This window comes from Chamaea fasciata, unplaced genomic scaffold (assembly GCF_029207755.1).
Source record: "Chamaea fasciata isolate MVZ Bird 193981 ecotype frontalis unplaced genomic scaffold, bChaFas1.0.hap1 SCAF_6, whole genome shotgun sequence".
NCBI lineage: Eukaryota > Metazoa > Chordata > Aves > Passeriformes > Sylviidae > Chamaea > Chamaea fasciata.
Window position 1 is genome coordinate 32,408,441 of NW_027094091.1, and position 14,657 is coordinate 32,423,097.

The window sequence follows — 14,657 nt, forward strand, 5'->3', positions numbered from 1 at the left end:
GGTGCATTCAGTAATGAAAACCTGTGCAGCACCAGCTCCTGGGGCAGCGTCACATGATTTTTCAGCTGTCCCACCACAAAAATCATGCATATGGCAAATAATGGATGACCTTGCTTGCTCTAACCAGGAAAGGAGGAGATGAAAAGCCAGTAAAAGAGATTAAGAAACCCTTTCATTTGGACAAGCACTGACATCCACTGAGTCGGTACTCTGGGAAAACTTCTGAAGTACTCATGTTTGGGCTGTGCCTTGGAGATTAAAATCCTCTGTTCTTTGGCAAAGCATATTATCTCCACAGCACACATAGTTCTTGCCAAGACTCTAGTCGTGTTGTCCAGGGCTTTCTGCTGGGGATGGTACTCCCAACTCTTTCATTTGATCTTGCAAATAACCCTTGTCATTGCTGGGGATTTTTGTTATTGTTGAGTCCTTTCTTCACCTTTGTATCCTGCCTGAGGTTGCATCTTTGTTCTGTTGCCCTTCCCTTTCCTCAGAGGAAAATGCTTACACACTGAAAAAGACCAACACATTCTCCAGGAATTAAGTTAACTTCTACATTCTGAAAGTGAGGCTGTTTCACAGTAGTTGGAGCCGATGAACCCCAGCAGATTCCAGCATCTCTTTGGTGTGTTGTAACTGAAAAAATCTCAGTGTGCTACTAAAATCCCTCTCATGGTGAAAAACTAGACTTGAATTGTACCAGATCATGCAAAAGCAATTTGAAAGTAAATGAAGCATCACTGATTCGGTGATGACTACGATTAACAACAACATTTGAAGTGACAGCTTCCAATGGGCTGATCTATAAATGTCATGCTTTTTTATTTCAACAGATCATAAAGACCAAAAAGGTGTCCATCATATAATCCTAAATAACGACCAAAACGTAATTTATTTTGTTCTTTGTGACAAGTAGTGATAAATGAGGGTTTGCTCTTTTTTTTTACTGTGGCTCTTCTTCAGTTTTTACTTTAAAACCTAGCGTTAAAGTAATGTTGCACTGAAGTTTATAGGGGTTTTATGTATACAATGGCAAAGATGGAATATCAATTGTAATTAAAGGGTTAAAGTAGTGTTAGAATTATCAAAATACCTTCCATCCAGGATTAGATTCTTTACCAGGAGTTTCAGAGAAAGGCAATATTCTAGGTACTATAGCAACAACTACGGTATGCTTCAGACTTTGTCTCCAAGTGCTGTGGAATTTTAGCAGCCCTGACCATCAAAATAAGAGGGGACACTATAAACAAATGCATGCCAAAAAAGCACCAGAAATAAAAGTGCATACCAAGCATTCTTCCCGACGACTTCTACTGACAGCACAAACATCTACTCTCAGTGTCTTCTGTAGCAGTGTCACTTGAGAAATGGCTACTCTGAATATCTCGTTGAATAAAATGGTTTCCATGGCAGGATGAACTTTAGTGCGGAACAGAGAGCTGATATCAGTGGAGGATGGAAGGACTGCTACTCTAATATACCTGTCAGAAACAAAACAAAATCTTTACCTCTGTTTAAACTGGCACTTGCTGGTGATGCATGAGAGAAGTTCACCCCATCATCAACTTAAGGACTGCATGGCAACAAAATGGAAGCAACTTATCAGTGGAATGGAAAAGAGTATATATGACAAAGATAAGTGAGAAACTCCTCTTGTCCTTTTTAGAAACATTCCCAAAAAGGAATTTTTGTGCCTGGTAAGGTAGTAGTAGCAAGAGAGGTAGCAGTTTCTGACTCTATCCAAGTTTAGTACTGTAAACAATGAAGATCATATCACAGGTGGGAGGAAACATGTCCTTAATGTTGATTTTAAAAAATTAGAAAAATTGGGGTGGATGTAAAAATTAAATTCTTAGAACAATGCAAGCAGCACTGAAAAGCAGTGATGTCTTTTAATCTTCTAAGGAAATAAATCAAACAAAATTTCCAAAGGAAGCAGAAAACTAAGGAAAGCAAGAAGATAGCTAGGGCCCTAGATGCTTAAGATCAGTTCATAACATATTAAGTGGAACTTTGAAGAATGCATCTCACAAGCCTAAATTCAAGTACAGAGAGTAACTTGAAATTGTTACAAGGCTGCATTCCTTTTATACAACTGGTAGGAACGGATGTTATGTGGACAGAAGTTGTACTAGCTAACTTGTAGGTCTCACTTTAGCAGCAGCTTGACAGAATAAAGACATTTTTAATGCAATTTGTACGTGCCATTTACCTGTTGCACAGTTTCTCATACACACTAATGAGCATAGTAATAGTTTTACATCTTTTCTGTGCCTATCTATTAGTCTATTTCTGGTACCACCCTTAAATATAAATGGTATTCACTGGAGAATAGAACACAATGAAGCTGGCTAAAGCAAGAAGAAAGAGTAGGCCAATGTAAATAATTCTGGAAAATACTTCTCTCAAAATTTATAGTACTACTCCTACTATATTTTACATTACTTAAATCAACATAAATTTCTATGAGAAATACGATTTTTTTACTTGAATTTGGGCATAGTCTTTATTTCCCAATTATGCCAAACTTCTTGGAATAAAGAGCAAAATCTAGGTTGTTTGGTTCACACGTATAGCCTGGATAGCAGGTATCCAGCATTTTGACATGCCAGTCCTGAGGTGAAGTGGTAGCATATTGTAACTCCAAGTATGTTTAAAAGGTGGTTCATTGAAACTTGCTTTTAATAACTGTTTGCCAATTTATTGGCATCAGGTTCAGTATGGTACTAATTTATCCAACTGATGTTCTTGGAAATACAGCTATAATGTGACATCTTTTTCCAGACCCAATTTTTATTATTGTATATATCTGTACAGATTATACATATATGCACACAAATGCAAGTGACAGAAAAAAATGCTATTTGCAAGGTCCTGCCTTTACCTTGCCCCTTTTTCCTCCTTGTTTCGTGTAGCTTTAATTTCATCAAATCTCTTTTAGAAGCAGCAGGTCTGGACTTCTTGACTATTAATTACAACTTCACACTTTAATTCCTAAAAAGATGCCTGCTCTCACCTAGTTTTATGTTACTGAACATCTTTTTGCCCTTCTACATTATCTAGTTTTCCTCTCACATGTGTTAATTTATTCTTCTATACTTCTTCTGTTTTCTTGTGCTAAATGTTAGTGTTCTTGAAGGTCAGCAGAGGAAAGACTAGTTTAGAGAAGGAAGGATAGTAGTAGAACAACCATTTGTTATTAACAAAAACAAAAAATCCAGCAAGCACCCAGGCCTCTATCCTTAATGCATCCTTTCCACACCCAGTGACACCCTATTTATCTGCCCATCAAATTTAATGGAAAAGAACCAGCAACAAAACCAAATTTTTCAAGGACTGATTATATCCTACTCCAATCTTATAAAGCTTTCCAGCAGTTTAAGGTAGTCTTACAGTCTGTCAAAAAGTTCACTCAAGTACAAGTGTCCCCAACACTGTAGCCTGTACTTATTTATACAGATGAGAATTTTGGACTAGAAACTCAGTGGTAACGTATTCAGGCTTTTCTGTTCATTCTCTATGTATGATTTACACTGTAATTTACTTTTAGACTTTGCATGTTGGTCCAATTTGACTCAAGAACTAATTCTTAACAGACCTCCAAGCTCTAGTTGTTAGGGATGATGTATCTCAATTGTGACTGTGCTTGTCCACTTGCAGTTTATTAAATTACCCCTTTCCTTTAAAAGCTCACTTAAAAGACAAATACTGCTTTAAATAACATTTTACATCAAAAAGACACATAAATGTGTCTTTGATGCCAAAGTATCAAAAGAATGTTTTTAGTAACTGTGGCATAGCTGTTTTGCACTCACAAAGCTAGAATGTTTAGAAGCAGTAGATGAAACACCATTTTAAAATCTTTTTTATTCCGGTTTAGTGGAATGTGCAAATTTCCTGATAACATCTTATTCTTGCAGCATTGCTGGAATACGCAAAAGCTAAACACTACAACAGTTTGAAAAGTTTTTACATATTTCAGTGTTCTTAAGCCATAAATCAACACATTCCTTTAGTGAATTTTTAGAATTTATTCTTATATTTCAGTGCTACTTCTCGGTGATTGTTTGACTTACACCTTAGAGCCAAGGGGGACAGAAAACGCTGGGAGGTTTCTAAGCCGTACTATGATTATCACGAAACTGGAATTGCTGTGGTCATATCTGTTAAAGAAAGGACAACAAAAGGGAAGTTAACTATTCACATTTATGGATCAACAGAAATATTCCCTTTGGTGGTCACTCACCTGAGTCCTATTTGTACCTGAGCAGCCTCTAGAGTTGTTGCATCGTCTTCACTATATACAATGTCCTCAGTTTCATTTGGTCTAGGAAAACCAGGCAAATACTCAAAATTTGGAAAACAATAGTTAGCTTTCAGCAATTATTAAGATATGTATACACAGAACACATATCCATTCTCCTAAAAATGCTGATTTAATTACAGCATGCACTTCAAATAAGAATTTCAGAGCCTACACAACAGCAGTGTTTTTTTTAGGGACAGTTGCTGCTGGAACAGTTTGACAGCTGCAGCAATGATTCAGAAAGGCTTGAGGCTGATTACTGAATATTACAGGCAATACCATATAAACTAGTATTAAGAATCCTATAGAAGTTGTCTGGTCAAAAAAACCCAGCAAATACGTTTCTGATATCCTGATCACTGCAGTGAACATTAAGCCTCAACCTGGATTATTTTAATACCAACATTACAACAGTTTTTTCTTGTCTTTTCTATAACCTCTTTTTAAAAATAAAAACATTCCAAAGAATTGCTATGCAATCTTAAAATTCCTTAACAGAACAAGAAGTAAAAACCAGTAACTCTGAGTATTGTCAATAGAGTCACATGGCAGAACCTGCATAGTTTAAATCAAAGTTTTCTCTTGGGAACACTTCTAGCAAGAAAAAAACCCTCCAAGATTATAATGAAGTATATTAATGCTATTCAACCAAGTTATACAAGCACAAAAAATAAACCAAATCAAACACTGTTTGGCAAATATGCCTTCCTTTCCATCTGAAAGTACAAATTTGTCCTGGGTTGAAGTATATTCTATCACCATCTTCATGAACTGTTGAAACCAGGTGAGGCAGTGCTCCCTGCCTCCTCCACTCTGGATTATCTTCTGTTAATGGGCCCATCAGCACCTTTGCTACACAGCTCACAGATAACCCCCTCCTGGACTACCTGCTGTTAATGGGCCCATCAGGCCTTATCACATGACTCACCATCCCATTGTGAGATGCTCCGCCCAGAGGGAGGAACCAAGCATTCCAACCTGGATATAAGCTGAGACTCTGAACACCAGAGCGGTGCTTACCTACTGGACTCCCAGAGGACAAGAGCTACTGCTGGATCTTCAGACCCATTATTTCTACAGGATCATTGCTTCAACAGAACCACTCTGCTTGGACTGCTACCACCATAGGGTGTCAGGTTGTATTCTGTCTTTGTCAGTGTTCTTGTGCTATTGCATTTATTTATTTCTTTTAATTTCTTTCCCTATAAATTATAATTCTGACTTAAGATCTCCCACTGGTTTGATTTCAAACTAGTACAAAATTATTTCTAAAAAAGGCAGGGCTGATTAACAACTTCTGCTGGTAACTGATCACAGATATATTTAAATTTTTAGTGGAAAGACTTGCATAATTTCTCAAACCTACTGTTTCACAGAAGCTTCATATACACCACTATCTCCAGCTACAGACTCATCAGACACAGCAGCAGATACGCAAGCTGTTTTCTCCTCAAGGAGATGACCAGCTGTTCTTGGTAAATCGCCGCCTACAAAAGGGAAAAAGAATGAAAATTAGTCCAAGAGATTAATATTCAAAAAGAGAGATGAGCATAGCTTAGAAAGTTGTCAGGTTGAAAGCGGTGACTCTTAGCTGAGTATCACAGAGTAGTTTTGTTCCATATCATTAAACATTCTGAGACTGTACTGCTGTTTCCACATATTCTGGCTACAGATATAACCAGACTGATGAATTCGAAAATGTACTATTATTCCTTCCCAGAGACACAGACTCATATGATCAGCCTTATGCATTGAGCTAGTTTTTATCCTTGATTAGCAACCCTCATTTTCCTGATCTTTAAACCAGTATTTGCCATGTTCACATTCAGCACTGTGGTTACACTGCAGCTACATGCCAAGTGCTTGCCTACTGTTTATTAAATATTCAAAAGTCAGACAGACACCCTCTCCCCAGTGACATAACTGCTAGAAATAAAATCCTCTCTGGTTTACTATCATCAAAAACTTTCTATGCTACAGGCTCTCAATGACTACTTAGCTTTAATCTTCAACTTGCATTCATATGCAAGTGTCATGCCGTGAAGCCACATTCTGCGGCACAGTAAGCTGAGGGCCTATGCAGTCCTTTTATCTGCCAAGGGGTGAGGATATTGGTATGCATTATCATCCCCATCTGAATCATGACTTTACATCCTGTTAAGATGTTAAAATTTAAGGCTCTAGATTAGATGATTGATTGCTGCATTTGTGCTTTTATTTATGGCAGTAGGAATGCTTTTTCCTTGATGATGAAGTGCTCTTTCCCTTCCCCCTCACCATGTGAGGGGTGAAGGTGATGACATGATTTATTGATTACCCTTAGGAATTACCACGGCAGCCTGAATTGACTTTGACAATGACAGAGACTGACTGTGGAAGAACTACAAGATATTCCAACTTGGTTTCTGACAGCAGGGACATGTGCAGAGGAGCAAATTTCTCTATGGTTCACCTGTACAGAAAAGTCAGAGACAGCCAGAGAAACAGGTGAACACTGCATCTAGAGAGCCAGTGCAGATTACATGATGACAGGAGCTGTACTACCTTTGAGTCTTTGTCTATGCCCAAGTTAAGATTTAGCAGTATTCAGGTCTGTAGTGCTGTAAAAACCCTAAGCATGTGAGCTGAAATTTTCTATGCAGGTTTAGTGCCTCCAGCTGAGTTTATTCAAACCTTCCCATTCAGCATCACAGCAGTTTCAAGAATGAAATTGGAGTAGAAACACTGAACAAACCCCAGGTCTGTGTCTCACTGTTAATTACTGAAGTCTCACCGTGAGGCCCATTTCACTGTGGAAATCAGAGGTATTGAAGTATAATTAGTGTAACCTGGCTATTCAAAATTCAAATACTTCTTTTAGCAGCCTTAATAGAAGTTTAAAGACAAATTGTATTATGCATATGGTGCTACATGAGGAAGTATCAGTAAGAAGAATCACAGAATGAATTTACATTTTGAAACCGTAACTACTTCTACAGACTTAAAAGGCAACCTGACAATATCCAGAATAAGAGGTTCTCAAAAAGTTAAAAACTGTTAGAGAACCACACAATGCCTTTGAAAATAATGATCTATAGAAACAGTTTGGTTTTTTTAAAATTCTGATTCCACATAGCCCAAAGTGTCCCCAAATTCCAAGCCATTTTGAATTTGGTTCTCTGACTATGCGAGCTGTAGGCAGATTGCAAAGACAGACTGAAAATTGTTGTTAATTTGGAAAGGATATGCTGCTGAAATACAGGCAGGAAAATAAATTATTGTTTCAATCTTTTATAATATGGCTCTAAAGTGAAATAACTACTGTGCTACACTATCCTGAAAAGACAAAGGGCAAAAAGACCCCCTTGCCCCAAATTCCCATTCCGTTTTTTTTTTCAACTTTGCATTTCACAGGTTCAGACCATTAGGACATCAGTTAATTTCTTGTTTTCCTTCTGCACAGTGAAACAGAGTGGAGCCTCCCAGCTTGTACTAAGCACACCATATCTTTCTCTTCTGGTGCCACATTGCTCTGGCCAACATTGAAATTACCACAGTACTGCAGTAAGCTAATCTAATTAGACAACAGATGTTACAACAATTCCTTGAGAGAATTTAAAAAATAGAAGCAAATTTCTCATTAAAATATATAACTGTAGGAATATGACAAGGTACTTCTATTAAGAATCAGGAAACTCCCAAGCATAAGGGTTCAAACTTGGTAACAAATCTGGACAATGCTCAAGAGCTAGGCCATATTTATTCTAAAACATCAAGCTCCTTAGTTAGCTGCTTCCCTACGAGCTGAGAAATACAGTTGGAAATGCCAGGTACTGACCAGGTTTCAAATAGGGCTGCCAGTGCTCAGCACTACTGGAAATCTGTCTCACTCAGTTCTTTCTTGAGAAAACAGAGTGTAACACAAACATGAATGGTTTGCAACATACTTGAAGACAATGACACAGAATGACACTAGAAAAGAATAAATGTGCAGAGAGAGCACAATATATTGTCAGCCCTAACAAAAGGCAGCAAAGTGAGCACTCTAAGACTAGAGCACCGGCCATCAATTCTTGACAGCTGAGATTTTTGAAATTCTGGCTCTGCCAAAGGTTTTGACAATACAAGATGATTAAGTATGTTGCATGGCTTTTGCTACAGACCAGAAGTGGAATTCATCACACCTAACTCAGCCACCTCAAAGTTAAAGTTAGCTAGTAACTAAGGATACCTTGATAACTCACAATCATTCATCCCTTCTTCTTTAAAGGGAAGTATGCTTTAGGACAAGATGTCTCATTCTTTTGGAAGTTACCCACAGACTGCAGGGGGAGCCTAGACTCACTTAGGAGCTCTGTTCTAACTTGGATTAAAAGCTGTGAAATCCATGTTAAAAATGGGGGAACTCTCACTGTAACTTACATGGCATGTAGTTTTTCTCAATTCAAAATGAACTGCAGATCTTTCTGTGACAGCAGGCTCAAATAATTAGATACACAGAACACGTAATTCTCAGTCCAGAACTGTCTTTTACTGAGGATGTCAGTTTGTAACTTACTCTTCAATGAGAAACTAAGTACCTGATTTCAAGTAATCAAAAAACCAGCAGAGGATATTTGCTCTATATCCATACATTCTGATAAAACCTAAGAACACCATGCATCCTCCATGCCTTCAGGTTTTCGTATTACTGTTTTCATGACAGATTGCAGTACATGAACTTACTTTCTAAAATAGCTGTTGAAAAATGTGGACAGAGTAAGGGGGATTGCAGCTGCCTGCAGCCAAAACTAGCAGTTAGGTAACATACCTCAGAACATGCAAGTGCACGCTGATCAAGATACTCTTCAGTTACACAAGGTACCTCCTCATTTCAAGAGCCCGCTGTTCATTTTCATGTTGCACATACATTTGACAATAGATTTTTTTAAAATTACCTGAACTTCCTTCATGTAGAGAAGGCAGAGGCTGCCTAACATTTAGATCTTTATCATCTGTAGGAATCTGAGATACTGCTCTGGCTTCAGAGTCCAACAATATTTGGTTCTCGCAGAAGCTAATGCCTGCAAAATCACCTGAAAGGTCGGAGTCTTCAAAGTCCGTAGTGAGGTGATGCAGAGGGGAATTTTGAGCTGACACTGAAAATGCAGCTTCTAATACCAAAGGGGAGCCTGGGGGGGACAAGGAGGAGAGTGAGGATCTGGAAGACAGTGATGTCACAGATTTGGGAGGTTCAGTCAACTTGGGGTGGTCTGCAGCTGAAGGAGAGTCACTGTAACCAAGTCTCCCATGGGAACTGACCACTTCATTTTCATGAATAGTAGTGATAGGTCCCGAAGGAATGTAACTAGTTTTTTCTTGCAATATGAAATCAAGTTTGTACTGATAGTCCAAATCTGTAATTTGATCGCCTTGGTTATAGTAGAGATCCGTGGAGCTGAGCGAGTTTAGCGACCCTCTGCTTGATGTGTTCAGAGATCCCCTGCTGGATGCCAGGGATCCCAAACTGCTCCCTGAAGACACAGATAAGGTACTAGCTGAGAGGCTGCAAAGAAAGCACAAACACATACTGATGTTACTGAACCAGTAGAAAACAGAACAAAGAGAGGGAAGCTTGACTGAAACTGCTTTGTAACAGATTACGACCAAAAGCTGCTTGGAGCATTATGTTTTCTAAGCACCCATACCTGGCTTAGCCCAGTGTGCCCAACCTGCACACTACCAGGGCAATTTTTCCAGCTTATGGGCACCTGCCTAAACCCCTTTTCTTCTGGAGAAGGCTTCAGATTTGACAAACTGGTCTGGCAATAACAGCAGCCTTCTCAGCTGCTATATCCCATCAGAAATCTGCTCCATTCTGATATGCATGCTCGTGAGGTCAATGTGACAGCACAGAGACCCCAAGATGGAGCTTATGACAGCAGAGGAGTGTTGCCACCTCTAGAGCAATTCATGCAGCCTACCCTATGCCCAAGCACCTGGGAAAGATGCCAGAGAGCCGACTTATAGTAGAACTGCTTCCCATCTGTGTGACAACATGCACTCCATGTGCACAGTAAATCCAACTATATAAATTATGACAAAGGCTGTAACATGCAATCTTGTCCTGTTAATAACAAGACATAGGGAGTCCTGCCAGGCTAGAGAAACCGAGTGTCACTGCCTAGGTCTTGAGGACTGCTGGGAAAAAATGTCAGGAAAAATAATTCAAGCAGGCCCTTCTAAACACTTAAAATATATTTACTGAACAAGAACAGAACTATCAACTTAGAAAATTGGCTGAAATCATAAAAGTACACCAGGTTTGCAAGGTGACAAAATGCTTGAAGTTACTACACTTGTGTTTTCTTACTTAAATAAATTTTTCTGAGCTTCCAGCTAAGAGAAAAACCTAAGAATGAAGTTGAGATATCCAAGTCCACTACAAAACAGGTTTTAAATCATTCAGTACAATCTCACCTCCTAAGCTGTGAATGCAAATAGGTAGTTAACTTTGTAGTTTCTTCAAGTTTCTGTACCAACTCTTTTCTTCTCTCCTCCAATTTTAATCTGCAAAAATATGTACATATTAGTTCAGGAAAGCATTATAAAATAGGCTAGAACATTTTATAGATAAAAAAGAAACAAAGTGAAGCTCCCTAGGTTTTTTTTTTTTCAGGTTGCCAGTGACTAAAATCCACAATATTGTGTTAGCTCTCGGTCTGATCGTAAAGCCCCAGCTGCTTCAGTGGAGTGATCTACCTGCAGAATACCAAGCACTGTAACAAAGCTGCTGAGTGTACAAGCAAGCACAGTGTTGGGACATTCACACTGTACCAAGGGGAACATGCACCCAGTAAAAGAGTAACAGATGAGCACTGGGAAAACAGCTGCAACTTCAGGATAATAAGATCTACACTCACAGAGTTTTTAAAAGCCATGCTGCAGACTCCCTCATCACGTAATATTGTTCCAGGAAAAAACCAACGAACAAAACAAGGAAAACACCACCAAAAGAAACAAACAAACGAAAAGAACACTAATACCAGTAATAGTTTTGATATTTTGAAGTTTAAAATCAAAGCACTCCCTTTAATTTCGGAATATTTATATAGAGATAAAGCACAGCAAATCAAAGCAGCATTCAGTGAAAGCTTCTGAGATTACAGACCATATTTAGGAGTCCTTGGTAAAGATCTCTACGTTCCCAGCAGCTTTGTCAGCACCTCAGGGGCACACAGCATTGTAATGCTCATCATCAAGTTCACCTTTATGAGAAAGCAGGATTTATTGCCTCCTGCTTTGTTATCTAGCAGAGCTCTAAAGCCACAAAATGGGGAACTCTCCTATTCCTCTTGGCTAGGAGAAATTATTCACTAACCTTTAGAGGGATTTTTTCCCCCTCTTTTAATTCCCTTTTATCACTCCATTTACACTTAATAAATTGCTTTCTCTCAGTGGATTCAGCTAAAATCCTCCTGTAGCTGTGGATTACTATATTCTCCTCTAGGCCTTGCTCAGTCAACTGATACATGTCACAAGTTCTCAAGCAACTAATCTGAGAAACAAGAAACATCAACCATTGCTTTCTTACTCAAAGTGAATTAACTGAATTAGATACTCAAGAGTGCCCAGAATTCACTCCCCTTTGAACATCAGATACCAGCAAAAAGACATTAAGTCCCTGATTCAGCAAGGCATGAAAAGCACTTGCTTACACCCATGCTTACCCAGTGAGCAAATCTGGGTTATGCAAAGGTCAATAAGTTACCCTGAGGTGAGCCAGGGTGTGACTTCCACTCCACTGCTCATACCACATGTGCTCTCACACTGCTCACACTGCAGTGATGTGTTCATCTGCCAATACCTGCTAAGGCTGTTAAAAGCATACACAGTATTTCATTCTCTGCTCAGGAAGACATACACACAGGTTTCCACACCAACAATTATGTTCATCTATATTATCAGACACTCTTTCCTATCATTTTACTATTGATCGATGCCTTCTGTCTTATTTTAAAGCCTAATCTATCCTGCTTTTCCCAAGCAAGAATGCTCTTCACTAGCTCTTTTGTGGCTTTTCAGTAGTGAACTATGATTTTCCTCTCAAGGAAGAGGCATAGAAATTGCTCTGTGTTCAACTACTAATGATAGAAGACAAGAAAGAAAATAAAAGCTTAGGAATTTCTCTGACTGAAGTCCTCAAAAGACACACCTACAGCCACCTCGAGAGAGATGCTATAGCAACTGAATTTGTACTACTGAACTCAAAGGTTTCAGTGGTTTTTGTCTCAAAAGCAGAATTAACAGTTTGTTTTCTTTTACTATCTTAAGAAGGTTGATAAACATAATTTATCCCTTATAATTTAGCACCTGAAAAAAATTTCTTTCCTAAAAGTAATTTGATCTACTAGTAATTAAATACAATTATTAATACCTGCAGATTAATGTGAGAAAGATGCTAGTCACAAATCACAAACACAAGCCGAGTGATTAATCACTTGTGGAAGTTTGAGGAAATGCAGGAAGTAATTCTATTGTCTCACAACGAATTGAGATTCAGGGAAAGTTTTTTCATTCTCTATCAGGCCAAGTGGAAAAAAAAAAAAAAGCCAACAACCCCACCTCCAAAACTTTCAGACAATGAACCTTCCCTCTTTATAGCACAAGCAGGAACTATAATTTCCAAAAAACCCTGTGTAAACACCTAAACAACCATTGTGTTATCTATTCTGACATGAGCTTCTCTCAGTCTCTTCTGTTTGCACCACTTCAATTTAAATTAACCTATTACTCCTTGCAGGTGGGACTTCAGCCTTAGTGAGACATCTTTCTCTTTTGTTCTTAAATTGTAACATTGCTGAGAGGGGCAGAGAATCTTTAAAGAAAATACATTAAGAAGTTAAAGTGCACATACCTAACCTTTTAATGCAAACTTAGGTGGACATGTTTGTGACAGGCACAAGAGCAGGTGCCAGTTTTGCAGGCAACAGCACAATCAAGTACTTCAATCATGGACTTGTTCAAATGGTTCTGTTTACTTGGGAGATACTGCCAAGGATTAAAGCAATAATGGAACTCAGAGGCAAGAAAGCAGCAAGTAGTTTTCAACCCTTCCACAATCTAGGTATTTCTACACAGTTGCTTTAAGGCTTCTTAAAGCAGTCAGAGTATGCCCTGTCTCTGCCTTTTTGAAGTTGATTTGTTATGATCTACACCCTCCTTCTGTAAATCGAATCCACGTACATCTACTAGTGGTAATTTCAGCATCCTGCTTCAAAATAACCCAGGGCTACGCTAGAATGTTTTTGTTTTAAGTCAGTGCATGTCTCCTGTTTCTTTTCCCTGTAGAAATAAAACCAAGCCACTAAACCAAATGAAAGAACCCTCATTGCATTAAGCTCTGGCACAATCCACAGCTTCTTATGCTGCTTCATTATCAGTACCTGTGAAAACACTGGAAACTGAAGGCATTCATGAAACCTCATAGAAGAAAATGGAAATGCAACAATAGTACAATATTTTGAAGATGGCATGGCTCCTCCACTTATAATGGAGAAGAGAATCTCCCTCATCTCCAAGAAACAAAATCCTGCTGATTGATCTGATACAATTAAATGTATTTTTTTAAATTAACATTTCAGAAAAAGTTTCACCATCTGAATCTTTCTGAAAAAAAGGATTTACTTTATGTTTATAGTACACAAACCAGAAATAATCCTCAAAATAGCCTCGTGTGAAAGAATTTATGTGCTCTGAAGTCACCAAAGGAGACAGTTTTAGTGTAAAAAGTTGAAGCTAGAAATTCACTGGAGTAACAAAAAAGCAACTCAGAAGCCACTATAGCTTCTACCTCAAGCAGCAGTGCACAACATACCTTACACTAACCTCAGGGGAAAAAAAGCCCAAAGACTCCATATTTTCAGGATTAAAAAACAAAGTAAAAAAGTTTGAGGAAAAGGGGGGGGGGGGAAGGACGCTCTAACAACTCACTCTGTCACTATACATGGAGAATTCATTTCTTCTTGACAATGGGGGACAATTTTACTTGCCCTTGGTACTCCAAGTTTGGCATCTGACATGTATGGAAGAACACTCAGGTGCAGAACTTACACTGGCACTAAAGCAAATGCAAACCACAAGATTCAGACACCAGCTACCTATTTATAGCTCGAGTCAAGATTCAGCTATACAACAGCATATTATCAAAATCTTAGATTCAGATTACTTATTTGTGCATGTGATTTTATTATTGACCCCTCATTCTCCATTTATTAATGGCAGTCAAAGAGCAACAGATTCGTGGTACTTTAGGTACTAGAGATAGCTTCTCCTGTAAAACTATAGTTCCCTTCTTCTAAAACATATTTGAATTATTAACATAATGCAGTTT

General features: G+C 38.4%; 1 protein-coding gene across 5 annotated transcripts in view; it reads right to left on the reverse strand.

Moving 5' to 3' along the window:
- Positions 1-14,657, reverse strand: part of WWC2 (WW and C2 domain containing 2) — a 96,090-nt gene that overhangs the window by 18,873 nt on the left and 62,560 nt on the right. For 4 of the 5 annotated variants that reach the window (XM_066185927.1, XM_066185923.1, XM_066185922.1 and 1 more), the window contains 6 exons: positions 10,745-10,834; positions 9,223-9,830; positions 5,673-5,793; positions 4,247-4,327; positions 4,077-4,163; positions 1,289-1,481 (listed from right to left, as the gene is read on the reverse strand). In XM_066185927.1, the coding sequence (XP_066042024.1) occupies positions 1,289-1,481; positions 4,077-4,163; positions 4,247-4,327; positions 5,673-5,793; positions 9,223-9,830; positions 10,745-10,834 (1,180 nt within the window). The remainder of the gene's footprint in view (positions 1-1,288; positions 1,482-4,076; positions 4,164-4,246; positions 4,328-5,672; positions 5,794-9,222; positions 9,831-10,744; positions 10,835-14,657) is intronic. The other variant, XM_066185925.1, reaches the window with a different exon arrangement.